Genomic DNA, 14,421 nt, shown 5'->3' on the forward strand with positions numbered 1-14,421 from the left:
GGTTCATAGGCAGGTAGCCTCATTCCAGAAAAAGAGTTGGACTCTAGTATCTTCCATCTGAAGGATGCTGATCCATCCACAGCGAGGGCCTCAGTATTCTTAAAGAAATCACAGTGTCTGCTCTGTTATTCCCCAGGTACTTTTAGCTTCTCCAAAACCTGTCTATTATTAAAGATTACTGCTGAGATTTATATTTTGTGATATTTTATTCACTTACAGATACTTCAACAAAAATATCCCATAAATGTTGAATATTTAATGTCCTGGGGGATTTTTTTAATACAAATGTTAACATATAATGACAAATTCTAATATATCACTGTGGAAAATACATATCCTGCTACTTCCAGATGGAAAAAGAAAGAATATGAATCCTTAGAGAGGTATCCATAAAAGGGAGGGGGCGACAATTATTTTTGTTAGTGTATAAATGTGGATTCTTGGGTATTTTTTTTAAATTGTAGAAGTAGCATATGGGCATTATGATCTTAGAATGTCAAAACTAGAAGGGATGTAAATATCATCTATTCTAGTCAACATCACATTTTTCACAGATGAGAAAGCTGAGGGCCATAGAGATGAAAGAACTTGCTCAATACTCACAGCAAGATAAGGGCAAGTCCAAGAATAGAACTCAGTGTTCCAATTGCCAGTCTTGATCTTTTGATAGATGGTACAGTATGTAGAGTCCCTGCATAGTCCTTTCTATCCACACACATTGTAGGTAAGACTGATGAATGCTCAAAGGCCATCTTTGCTGGGTTGCAAGAGAATGGTAAGTTCTAGAACAGTCCCTCGCACATAGTAGGCACTCAATGGATACTGGATGAATGTTGAATGCCTATATGTATAAAGTCACCTGTTGACATCTACATCCATCTATATAAAAAAGAATGCTATGTAAAAGATGATAATCAGAAGACAATTTTTGACAAGAAAACCCTTCATTTTTTTTGTTGTTGTTGTTCTTTCTCTGATGGAAATGGAGGGGAGAATTTGCCATAAAAAAAAAAATTATCCTTTAGTCATAATTCCAAAGAACTTACACAGGAAAGAGAAAGTGGCATCATAAATGAAAACAAATCAGTTGATAAAACTGGTAGTCTTGGAATATATAACTTATTTGAGAAAATACAAATTAGTCATTATTAAATTGTCATTTGACAGATAAGTATTGAGCTCACTCTAAGAGAAGTAGAGCAACACATGATGTGAGCTGTGTCAGCTCCAACATCCAGACACAATGATTGGTAGCTGGAAGGTCCTACATGGGGTTTTATCTTCTGAACAGCCTCCAGATGACTTCATATTGCCTAAAATTATGAGAGTTCGAGGGGCATAATCTAACAAGAATTCAAAAGACTCAATTAGGATTGAATGATACATCTCAACTTCATTCATAAAAAGAGAAATGGGAACTAAAACTACACAATTTTAATTTTTAGAAATTCACATTGTGATAACACTCATTGACCACATTGTGAGGAAAGAAACACAGTCCTATTTTGTTATTAAGATTACCTACATGGAAGGAGTATTCCAGTATCTATCAAAATTAGAACTTTAGATAACCTGGGGCACCTGGATGGCTCAGTTGGTTAAGCATCAGACTCTTGCTTTCAGCTCAGGTCATGATCTCAGGGTCTTGAGATTGAGCCCCAACTCAGGCTCTAAGCTGAATGTGGAGGCTGTTTAAGATTCGCTCTCTCCCTTTCCCTCCATCCCTCCCCCACTCTCTCTCTCTCTCTTTCTGCCCTCTATTCCCTAACCCCCACCTCCATGTTCATGTGCATACACATGTACCCTTTCTCTCTGTCTCTCAAAGAAAAAAAAAAAAATGCAGATTCTCCTTAGCCCTGCAATTTCACTTGTGGATTCACTTTGTGGAAAAATAATAACTAATTGTTTTTCATTGCTGACTACTTAAGACAGTCAAAGAATGGAACAACCTCAAACATCCATCTACAGAGGAATGGTTGACCATTTCCTTACACCACACACAAAAATAGACTCAAAATGGATGAAGGACCTCAATGTACGAAAGGAATCCATCAAAATCCTTGAGGAGAACACAGGCAGCAACCTCTTCGACCTCAGCCGCAGCAACATCTTCCTAGGAACAACGCAAAAGGCAAGGGAAGCAAGGGAAAAAATGAACTATTGGGATTTCATCAAGATCAAAAGCTTTTGCACAGCAAAGGAAACAGTTAACAAAATCAAAAGACAACTGACAGAATGGGAGAAGATATTTGCAAACGACATATCAGAAAAAGGACTAGTGTCCAGAATCTATAAAGAACTTAGCAAACTCAACACCCAAAGAACAAATAATCCAATCAAGAAATGGGCAGAGGACATGAACAGACATTTCTGCAAAGAAGACATCCAGATGGCCAACAGACACATGAAAAAGTGCTCCATATCACTCGGCATCAGGGAAATACAAATCAAAACCACAATGAGATATCACCTCACACCAGTCAGAATGGCTAAAATAAACAAGTCAGGAAATGACAGATGCTGGCGAGGATGCGGAGAAAGGGGAACCCTCCTACACTGTTGGTGGGAATGCAAGCTGGTGCAGCCACTCTGGAAAACAGCATGGAGGTTCCTCAAAATGTTGAAAATAGAACTGCCCTATGACCCAGCAATTGCACTATGGGGTATTTACCCTAAAGATACAAACGTAGTGATCCAAAGGGGCACGTGCACCCGAATGTTTATAGCAGCAATGTCCACAATAGCCAAACTATGGAAAGAACCTAGATGTCCATCAACAGATGAATGGATCAAGAAGATGTGGTATATATACACAATGGAATACTATGCAGCCATCAAAAGAAATGAAATCTTGCCATTTGCAACAACATGGATGGAACTAGAGCGTATCATGCTTAGCGAAATAAGTCAAGCAGAGAAAGACAACTATCATATGATCTCCCTGATATGAGGAAGTAGTGATGCAACATGGGGGCTTAAGTGGGTAGGAGAAGAATAAATGAAACAAGATGGGATGGGATTGGGAGGGAGACAAACCATAAGTGACTCTTAATCTCACAAAACAAACTGAGGGTTGCTGGGGGGAGAGGGTTTAGGAGAAGGGGGTGGGATTATGGACATTGGGGAGGGTATGTGCTTTTAGCTGTGAAGTGTGTAAGTGTGTAAGTGTGAAGTGTGTAAGCCTGGTGATTCACAGACCTGTACCCCTGGGGATAAAAATATATGTTTATAAAAAATAAAAAATTTAAAAATAAATAAATAAATAAATAAATAAATAAATACAATATCCTCTCTGTGTAAGAAATAGAAGAAAGTACACTTTGCTTGTGTGTGTGTGTGTGTGTGTGTGTGTGTGTGTGTGTGTGTACACATTTTTTTTTTTTTAATTCTTGAAGGACACATAAGAAATTGACAACAGTGGTTAACAGTGACTGGGGGAAGATAGAAAATGACCAGATGGGAGATAACAGTGGGATGCAAGATTCTTACAGAGTGTTTTTTATTTCCTTTAAGCTTTGGAAAATTTGAATTGTCTTTAACACTAAGAAGGGGGGGATGTAAGAGTGATGGGAGAAAATTAACTGTACAACCTAACATATTGAATAGGGAGTCTGTGAGGATGTTCAGATTGCATGTGGGGCAGCTCAGTGAGGAGCCCCCCCAGCAGATCAGCAGCTGGAAGAGTAAATGAGTGCCTTGCTGGGCCCGCACAGTCCCAGAACAAGGCAAAACCCTGCATTTACAGCTGACCCCAGACTGAAAGTAGAAAGGAAGATAAGTAGCCTATTTTAATTTGGGCATATTCTGATTTCTAACATGTACTTTGATACTGAACCTGAATCTGGATGAGTTTAAACTGGGCAGATCTTGAAAAAAGCCTTTGCTTTGCAATAAACAATGTACCTGCTCTAAGTGGATGACACGGTGAGGGAGAGGCTTGTAGACGGGGTATAAGTCAGCATAAAGATGAGGGCAAATGGGTGTCCTCCCAAGAACAAAGCACACATACTCTCATATATGCAATAAACTCCAATCGTACGGCCAACTGTTGTAAATCCTAAAGTGAATATATTGTGAATCTATTTTTATTTAACTCTAGAGAAATATAAATAAACTTACTAAAACACAAAAGGAAAAACAAAACCTTATACATGAAGATTTGTTGACAGAAACATATTAAAAATACCAATACTCTCAATCCTATACTTGGATACTGTAAATAAGAAAATCTTGTGGACAAAGGATGAAAATACAGTTCTCCCCAGTAGCATTACTGAGAAAACGCATAACTGTATTCCCATGGTTGTTGGCATAGTTAGGCATACCTAGAGATTTCCCAAAGCTGTTGACAACTTCTTTCTCTCTAAATCTAAATGTTATTTTCTTTTTTGAAATGAAGTCAATATGAGGATTACACAATTTACACTTCAGTTCCTTTATCCATAATTTTTAAAACACGCCATTGAATTCTGTGGGCTTGAAAACACAAACGTCTTGTAATCACTATTTCTCTAAGTGTATCACTAAATCATAGCATGGAAAGATCACAAGACGACCCTTTTTTCTGCCATTGTCTACCGGATATATGATACAGTTCCTTTAAAAAAAAAAAAATCCTTCCTAGAAAAGATTATTTATCTTGCAAATATTCTACATAGGTAAATTTTGCTTTTAATTTGTAATATTGAAGTTAGGTACAAAACCCAGGAGGATCATGAGTGTACTGGTTCTCTACTAGAGGTGGTTTGCCCCTTCCCTCGCCCCTGAGTTGTTGGGCAATATCTGAAGACATTTTTTGGTTGTCACAAATGGGGAAGGGGGAGAGGCTGGTGGTTCTAGCAGCATCTTTACGGGGTAAAAGACCAGGGACATTATTAAACAAAGTGTCCAGAACAGTTCCCATAGCAAGTTATCTGACCCAAAAAGTCAATAGTGCTAAAGTTGAAAAACCCTAATTCTGTGTTATCTGAGGGATAATTGTGTTTACATTTCTCAAATTAAACTTGAAATTTTAGCTAGAGCATGAAGGATTTTTTTAGGGGTAATTTTTTTTATTATATCAAAGTGTACTCGTGCTATCATATGAAGAAGACAGATGCTACAAACCACCTGCATTAAATTATACTTTTAATACAATTAAAGAGTATTTTTTAACCTGTTTGTAATCACAAACCAAAAACATGCCATGTGCTTACCTCAAATGAATCATCATAAATAAAACTCAGTATAGAAGGGTTTTATGCATATGGTTATTGAATATCTAAGTGTAACTCAGAGATCTTAAGTTGATCAGTTGCTATCAGTTTCTGTTATCAGATTCATTCCTAAGGTTGATTGTTGTGTGAAGTCAATCTTGATACCAATACTTTAGAAAGTGAAAATCAGATTGCATTTTTTAATGTGCTTAAGGCTAACAGGTTTTGCTTTTTTCACCAGGAAGCACGTTGGTTTGTTCACAATTCTGACTCAAGAGATAATGATAGCCTTAGGAACAAAAGTAGGAAATTAAAACATGTTCTCGATTTTACTCGTTTTTCTTCTCTGCTACAAATCACAACCAAAATTATCTTTAAGTATGACACATGTATCTGTACAGCTTTTCAACGTGGCATATTATGTCAGGTCGCACCCAAAACATTAGCCAGGTCTGTAAGACCAAAACATAATCAGTTACTGACATTGCCGGTGATTCACAGAGTAGGAAGAAACATAGCCCTTATAGATCTGTTTCCTTTTCACCATTGAAGCCACACGGTAAAACTGTGATTGAACAAACTAATCATTTGGACTTCAACTCAAGCTCTCTTCATAGACAGAATTTTCAGATCCATTTTAACCATCCCCATAACATTACAGTTCCTTTTCAAACAATTCCTCCTGCCAAATATCTTGACTTTTTAATCCAGGATAAGTGGAGATAGAAAGTAAACAAACCAGTGACATGAGAATCCATTGACCCCTATTGAACTTGCAACACTGGGGAATCTGGAATTTATTAAATTCCTCCAGATGGGAGGGCTGAACATGAGAAAACCCAGAATTTTCAGTTTCGTGGTTTAGAAGGAATACCTTCAGTCAAATAGTATACATTAGGAGTAATATTTGATTATTTTCCAGAAATAAGAGTTAGTAAAAATTAGGTCAAAATCTATAATTTTCTAGCAAGGTAACTATGAAATGAGTGTGAAAGGGGGGCTTTCACAATAATGTGGAGACACTATTTCAAACTAAATTTAAATGTGCTCTTGAATTTGCATTTAAATGAATATCCATCATTCCCAAAGCAATTTAAAATACATCTGTGACCATGTGTGCTCCAAACAATTCTGTTTTCTTTGGATTTTTTGTGTCATATAAAGTACTTCACGTGCCCAGGGTAGAACAAGCCTCACACATAGAGTCGCATTTTCTTTTTTCAAGCTCATAAAGATCCCACAGATGGTTCCCTGCCATGACTTTCTCACCTTATAAAAACGGATCCTGAAAGTCAAAGCATATAAAGTTCAAAACGTAAGCTGCCGTCTATGGTATGAGTCACCTTGACAATTGAAGACTCTGACCCAGACTCCCAGAGCCTCCGAGCTCTTTTTAATGTCCCTTTTCCTCCAGCACATGGTTTCCCATCACTGTCACTGATTGGTCTTATTTTTATCCCTCAAGGACAGCAACTCTTTCATTTCTGTACCCTATAGAACAGTCCTCCAAGACTAAGTTGGAGCTCAGAATATGTGAGCTGAATTTTTTAAGTTCTCAAAGAGTGAACCCAAGGAGTCCAAACATCAATTAAAAAAATTAGGAAACACCACGATGCCCTGTGCCTCTTAGAGGTTGGCTAGGGGAGAATTTCTAGGATCCTGTGTAAACCTTCCCTCATCTTCTCAAGACTGATTAGACCATGCACATGTATTACTGACAGGAAATGCAACTCTGAAGAACAGTGATATTTACTCACTTTTTTCAGCAACTTATTATTTGCAGATGTCTTTCTATCAATCCTCATAACAAGCATATAAAAGGGGCATTACTTGCCTTTTTCAGCTATATTATTAATATTATCGTTAATATTATTTCTGTTGCTGAGAGGGAGCTCTAGTGAATTGGCCAAAATAAAGACTTAAGTTCAGAAGATCTGAGACTGCATTTTTTGTATGATTTATCTATATAACTGAAGCAAACTACTTTCAACATTTTGAAGATCTATCTCCCTATCAATAGAGTTGTCCTAAAATAGATATGGCACAGACTTCCAGGGAAAATTAAACAATAAACACAAGTGATAATAACAATAAACACAGTGCTCACAACACTGCTTATTTAATCCAAGTCTTTAAATCCCATTTTCTTTTTTAAATGAGCTCATGATGTTACAAAGAAGTTAGGGGATTTCCCCAAGGCATCACAGGAGAGTATGGTAGAGCAAGTTAAAATGTGAGTCTTTGAAGTGGATGCTATGGTGAAACAGCCAGACCCTTCCTCTCCGCACCCCAAGAATGAGGAATAAAGCACTCATTCTCCCAGCTACCGGTAACATTGGCAGTTGAGAGCTGATTGCTGCAACCTTCTCCAGGCATTGCCTTAGGTAAGCCTAAGGGCTGCCTCTCCCAACATGAGCACCTCTCAATACTAGTCATGGCAGGGTAAAGAGGTCTAGCCCTCTTGCCCCACTTCCAGATAATGCCAACGGTCCACTCAAGCTCCGCAGATCCCTGTAGGACGGGCTGAAGGACCTGTTGCAATTGCATCATACTTCCCCTTCTTCCTCCACCCAGTCTTGTTTCCATCATGCCTCATGGGTACCAACCTCCAGAACATTCCCTAATAAACCTCCTGCCCACAGATCTCCATCTCCCAGTTTCCCAGGAACCAGATTTAATACAGTCTCCTGGCTCTAAATTCCATGTTCTTGGCACAGCAGTACATGTGAGAGTGGGCAAAATTTCTTCACAATAAAACTATATCTGCCTGCCAAGTTATCAGCAAATCTCTTAGGAATGTAAAATAGAACCTGTAATTTTAGATAGCTGTGGGGCAGCTCCAGGATCATGAAGAACAAGGCCTGGAGCAAAATTAAATACCAAAAATAGCCCCTACCCTTTATTTTGTGCAAGGAGGTACAAAATGGAGTAAAATTGGCCCTTACTGTCAGGGACTTTGCAACCACATTGTCCAGGATATTAACTCTCCACAGAGAAAGAGACCAGAAACAGGGCTACTATCCAGAAGCCCCTGCTTCAGGGGTCTGCCTCCATCAGAGTGCATGAACAAAGCTCATGAGGGACTATCCAGAGAGAAGTCACATGCCACTCCAGATAAAGTGGTCTTTGGGAACCACGTCCTTTATCCACAGGGGTCTTAGAGCAGTTGTATTTCTGTGCCTTGTCCCCTTGACTAGAATTGATGGATTCAGATGCTATCTGAGTTAAGCTGAACCAATCAAATTCTCTCTTCCAGTCATTTAGACTTTTAAACAAAGGGACCCAGAGACTGTTGGTCTCCATAATGTGAAACTACAGAGAAAGGACCACAGATGGTTGCTGCTAAGGCTCCTGGAACAGCCTTGCTTCCCAAGGCCTAGATGAACCTCTTCCATGGATTCTCCAAGATACACCATCAATTTTCCAATGAAGTTTGATAAAGTAATCTGGGTTGGATTCTGCTATTTCAAATCCAAAGAAACTTCACTACTCCAAGTCCTCCGTAAAGTTTTATATAAAGTTCCAGAAATTTTAATTATGCCTTTGGCAGAGAGAGAGAACATTTATCTAATCTGAACTGTCTCCCACATGCTGATGTTGACAAAAGCAACAGAAAATTTGAAAAAAAAAAAAAAAAAATGCCCTGCTGTCTAAATGCCACAGGACAGGATCATGAAATCAGAATCAGAAAAAACCCACGACAGCAAACAAATGTTAATAGGTCATACCACTTCTTTCTCAAAAGCCTCCACTAGCTTCCTATCACATTTCAAATAAAATCCAATCCTTACATCAACTGGACCCTATATTACCTACCCTACTTGACCTGTGGCTATCTCTGACCTCAACTCCCCCAACTCTCCTGTTCACTTACTCCACCCATATACACTGGCCTCTTTGTTCTTCTCAACATACTCCCACATCAGGACCTTTGCACACACAGTTTCCCCTACCTGGATATCTATCTATCCTGCAGATATCTCTATGACCTAGTCTCTCTTTTTCAGGTCTCTGCTGAAATCCCATCAGATAGACCTTCCCTCACCTCCTTTCTAGAAGAATAGCCTTTCCTTCTCCCTCTTTATCCTCATATCCCAATTAATTTTTCTTCCTAGCACTTGTCACTACCTAACACTACATTACAAAACTACTGTTTATTTGTTAATTATCTGCTAGCCTTACTAGATTATAATCTCCATCATGGTCGTGAATCTGTATGCTTTTGCTCAATGTGGGGTTCACACTCTTTAGAAGAACATGACATATCAAAAGATCTCCATTTATAAGTTGGATGGACAAACAATTAATTAAAATCTAAGTACTGACATATTTCTACTTGGAGACAGAGGGTCAGGACTGTATGTTCAGGATGACGAATGACTCTGCTTCAGTCCTTCATGTTTCCTGGGTTGAACAATGACAGGAGATGTAACTCCCAGGAAAAGAGTGTAGGGTGAGGCCCACAAAAGGGGTCACTTCAGCACATACCTGCTATGGGATCAGGTGATGAGGGCCTTGAGCCTTTAGGAAGACGGACGGTCTCTGCAGTAGAAAGCCAGGTGGTTCTAGTGGCTGCAACCCCAAGCAAGATGGCAGTGAGAACTGGTAAGAGTAATCCCAAGCTGGGTTGCAGGATGGAGAGACAAGACCTGGGGAGGAGGCAAAGATGTCAGACTAGTCAACTCCATGGAGACATTTACCCTGAAAATTACAAGGTCTTTTCCTTTTTTCAAAATAGCTTTTCTAATAACTGTGTATATTAACTAGACACATTCTCTTCTAGCTTTGAAATCTAGCCCAAAATGTGTATGTTCATCTCCGTCTTACTCCATAGTCTCACTTCCCTTAGGCTCAAAGAACAAATCAAGTTCCTATACATTAAATTTTATGCCTTACAAAATATATTTTGTTTGAGAATTTTCTTTTCTTTAAAGCCTGTTTTTTGGGATGCCTGAGTGGTTCACGAGGTTAAGCAGCTGCCTTTTTGCTCAGGACATGATCTTGGGGTCCTGGGATCAAGTCGCACACTGGGCTCCCTGCTCCACTGGGAGCTTGCTTCTCCCTCTCCCTCTGTCTGAAGGTCCCCTGCTTGTGTGCTCGTGCGCTCTCTCCCTCTGGCAAACAAATAAATAAAATCTTTTAAAAAAATAAATAAATAAAGCCCATTTGTTTGCAGCAGAATGAGCCAATGAGCCAACTTATACAATGGTATAAGTACCATTCTGATTCACATAGCAATGGAAATTTGGATTGTATTATGATACCTACACAAATAGCGGTATGATATGGCATGCTCTGAGACATTCATGCCACATAATGGCAGGTGCATTCCCTGCCATCCTTAACACCCTGGACACAGGTAAAGAACCAGGGTACCAGGGGTTCAGATGAGAAACTATGAGGACAAATCCATGACACTTATGTGTCCTTATGCTATCTTCCTCAGTAGATAGGTAGATAGATTGATCCTCATTTTACTTAGTGTTTGGGAATCAAACTAGCTGACAACTGTATATAAAATTCATGTTGCCAAGAGCAACAAAACTATTAAAATATACCCTAAGAGTCTGAAAATAGGTACAATCTGTTTGAGAGAAAAATAGATCAAAAGCCTCAAAAATGTACTACTCTTTGATCTAGTGATTTTATTTTTGGGAAATTAGACTAAGACAATCATCATAGATATGCAGAAAAATTCAGTTACAGAGATGTTGGCATTGTATGTAATCATAGTCATGAAATTTGGAAGTGACATAGATGTCTAACAGCAGGGGCTAAGTAAAGCATGCCATGAACAGGCATGCAGGGAGACAGGATGAAGCCATTAACATGGTATTTAAATACTGAGAAATTTTAAAGTAACTACAATATTGTTTTAAGTTTAAAATACATTATTATTTAAAAATAAAATAATCCTAATTTACTATAATGGCAATTTAGTTAAAAATAAGTGTGCATTTTTTTCAAACAAAAAGTTCTGGACGGAAATACACCAAACGCTATTAGTAGTTGTCCCTAACTATTTGAATTACACACACTTTTTATTTCTTGCCTTTTATAACTTTACTCCCCAAATCAGCTATAATAAATGGATTTTGCCACTCAATTAAAACAAATTCTACCTATTTTTAAGCTGTATGATAAAGAAAATGCACTTCATGTGCAGCAGAAAATTGGAAAGAAACTCAGCTGTTCATTGCAACGGCAGAGAATAATTTGTGTGTTACCTCTTAGAGATATAGTCCTATCTTGCCACCTTGAAATGATAATAAATAACAACCACTCTTACAATGAAGCAGTGTCAGAGTGCCACAATGGGAAGCCAAAGTAATATTAATAGTCCCAAAGTCGTATGTCAAGCAAATGCAAAAGTTCCCCAGAGAGAGATGCTGGTAGAATAAATAATCAAGAATAGTAGACCATACTTCTGGTAAATAGTGCTCTTTGTGAGATGGCATAAACAGAGTCAGTTTTTCCAGCATTTAAGATATAAATCACTATACTAATTTTTGATGCATGGTGACAAGTATGTGAAAAGTGATGTTATTAGATTCATCCAGCCACCACATAAAGAGTTTGTGAAAAGAAACAACATTTGGGAAATTCGGATCCATGTAACCACATTTAGAATTTATTTGTGTTAAAGCATTTATAAAATCATTGTCTCTGCAAGTTTATAAATACATTTATCCTTCAAATGTAACTTCCTTTCTTTAATTGCTCCCTATCCTACCGGAGTTTACATGCTCCCCGATAACACACACATGTGTGCTTGTGTGCGCACACATACACACACACAGACACACACACACACACACACACACACACACACACTTTCTCATCCTATCACCATGATAATCAAAACAACTCGTATTTCTTTGCAGTTTTACCTGGCAAATTTTCTGCTGTCTGGTTATCCAGTTACAATAGAGCCTAAGCTTGCTATTTTTGCTACCTAGGAAAAATCCAGAGGAAATTGAGTTTCTTTGATTCATAAAGCCACTACTAAGCTTATGAGCTTCTCTTTTTCATTCAAATCACATTGACATAAATTGATCAAAGAAGAAAGGTGGAGGAGTCAAGTTTCATAGAAATCGTCACCTTTTCCTCCCTCATTGCAGAGAGGAATTGAATCAACTATGCACTTTCATTCCAGCCTAGGAAGACAATTTTTTCTCTAACAGCTTAGAAAGGGATTCTTACTGCCATGCTTGGGGAGAAAGGGTGGGCAGACAAAGAGCATGTATGACACTCTGATCTGGGGGAATTGGGAAGTTATGTCAGGAGAGCAGAGAACATTCCAACCTGTAACCTTGTCAAGGCTGAGAGCACTGTGAAATTGTCCAAATAAGCACAGTCTGGGTTTCACCTTATTTCTTGTCCAGTATCACTTAACGGCTCACAATCCCTAAAAAGAAGGCCTCAGGAAAAAGACTTCACTGTATGTAAAAATTGAACACAGAGCTTTGAAGTCTGGGTTTCCCAGGAATTAGATCCTGAGGTAAGGATCTGAGTGAATATTTATTGGAAGGCTCAGGAAACTCCCGTAGCAGAGTGGAAGAAAGATACAGGGAAGGGAAGGTAATAGAGGGTAAGTCGTTAAGCAAGTGCATGGTTAGCTTGTGCCACGTAACAAACCATTCCAATGCTTAGTGACTTTAAAACTGAACATGCGTATTTTCTCACACTTCTGTGAATCATCCAGATGGTTCTCGTTGTCTGGGCGAGTGCCACTGATTTCTACATTTAGCTGGCTGCTCTTCTAGGGCTAGATCCCTCAGTGCTCAGACGCACACTTCTAATGGTTGACCTAGGCAGCTTTTGGTGGATAAGCTCATTTCTACGTCCCCTCGCATCTCCAAGGGGCTAGCCTGGGATCCTTTAGGTGGTGGTCTCAAGTTCCAAATGTGGCAAGAAAACAAGCCCCAGCAAGCAAGCACTTTTCAAGCTGTTGATGGGATCATATTTGCTGATTTCCCTATGGCCAAAGTTTAAGTTCACAGGTCCACTAGATTCAAGGTTGGAAAAATGGCTTCCACGTTTTGACGGGAGATCTGCAAGGCCACACGACGTGGGGAGGAGGATTTGTGGTTATTTTACAAGTCACCACCACCAGCCACCTCAGTGGGAGGTTAGCATTTAATCCAGTGAGGAATTTCTGAATTAAACTCTGCCTCAGAATTAATGCATCCCACCAAGGTGGGAGAGAGGAAAGGGGGTACTTCTGTGCCAAAGCCCCCAGGTCATTGGAGACTCCCTGCAGGGTTGCTAATACCAAAACAGCTGTAATGGTTTAGTGTGCTTCAGCCACACAGATCCAGATACTGGCAGTTATGACCCTTCTGTCACTCCTAGAAGGAACGAGCTCTTGGGAGAATATGAGACCTCTCTGTGAATGCTACTTACAGCCCATATTTACGATTCAAAGTGATTCAAAGCATCTAAGGTGAATAGCTTCAATCAGTTTGTTCCTAATTGCTACTCTGCTGTGTATGATGTTTTTGTTGCTGTTGTTGTTGTTGTTGTTGTTTGAATTCCTGAGACGATACAATGCCTGACAAGCGGCAAGAGATAGCCTTTATCTAATTTCTGGGTGAAACAGTGGCATAGTTGTTTTCTGGGCCCCATTGGGCAGCCACCTGCCAAGTGAAAATGTCTGAGAATTTGAACTTCAAGCTAACTTGTTCAATGAACACTGCTCAGTGTTCAAATATACCATTCTTCTTCACACAGAAAGGAATGAACTATTAGCTAGCCTAGTCTTAGACAGCCTCGCACTGCATCTCTGTGCCACACGGGTGAGTAAGGATCAAGTCATTGGCAAATATTTTCTGAAATGGAACTGTCAGAGAAGAGTGGTGATAACATTATTTCAATCACTTTGAATGAGATGTTACCAAAGACTCAAATCCACAATGTGATACTAAAAACATTACATTTTTTGTGAACAGAATAGCTCTGCTTAATATAGTGAGAGGTAGTACTGTGTATGTAGTGGTCAAGATCATGGACTCTGTAGTTAGATACTTGGGTTGGAATCCTGGTTGAACCACCTGTCAGCTACCAGCTCGAACAGTTCACTCAAGTTCTCAGTACCTCCACTTCTTCACTATAAAATGAAGATAGGAATATTGTCCATCCCGAAGAATTGTTGTAAGAATCAATACATATAATATTCTTAAAACAATATGGGACAATATGATAAAGATTAGCTAACTTAGTAGTG

At 39.0% G+C, this 14,421-nt stretch overlaps 1 protein-coding gene across 3 annotated transcripts in view; it reads right to left on the minus strand.

Annotated features, from left to right (window-relative positions):
* The window catches only part of LOC309844936 (uncharacterized protein), a 422,422-nt gene that overhangs the window by 383,323 nt on the left and 24,678 nt on the right, over positions 1-14,421 (minus strand). For 2 of the 3 annotated variants that reach the window (XM_082692366.1, XM_082692368.1), the window contains exon 3: positions 9,684-9,844. In XM_082692366.1, the coding sequence (XP_082548492.1) occupies positions 9,684-9,844 (161 nt within the window). Of the gene's footprint in view, positions 1-995; positions 1,314-9,683; positions 9,845-14,421 lie in introns of those variants that run through there. The other variant, XM_082692367.1, reaches the window with a different exon arrangement.

This window comes from Mustela nivalis (assembly GCF_964662115.1).
Source record: "Mustela nivalis genome assembly, chromosome: 12".
NCBI classification, from domain to species: domain Eukaryota; kingdom Metazoa; phylum Chordata; class Mammalia; order Carnivora; family Mustelidae; genus Mustela; species Mustela nivalis.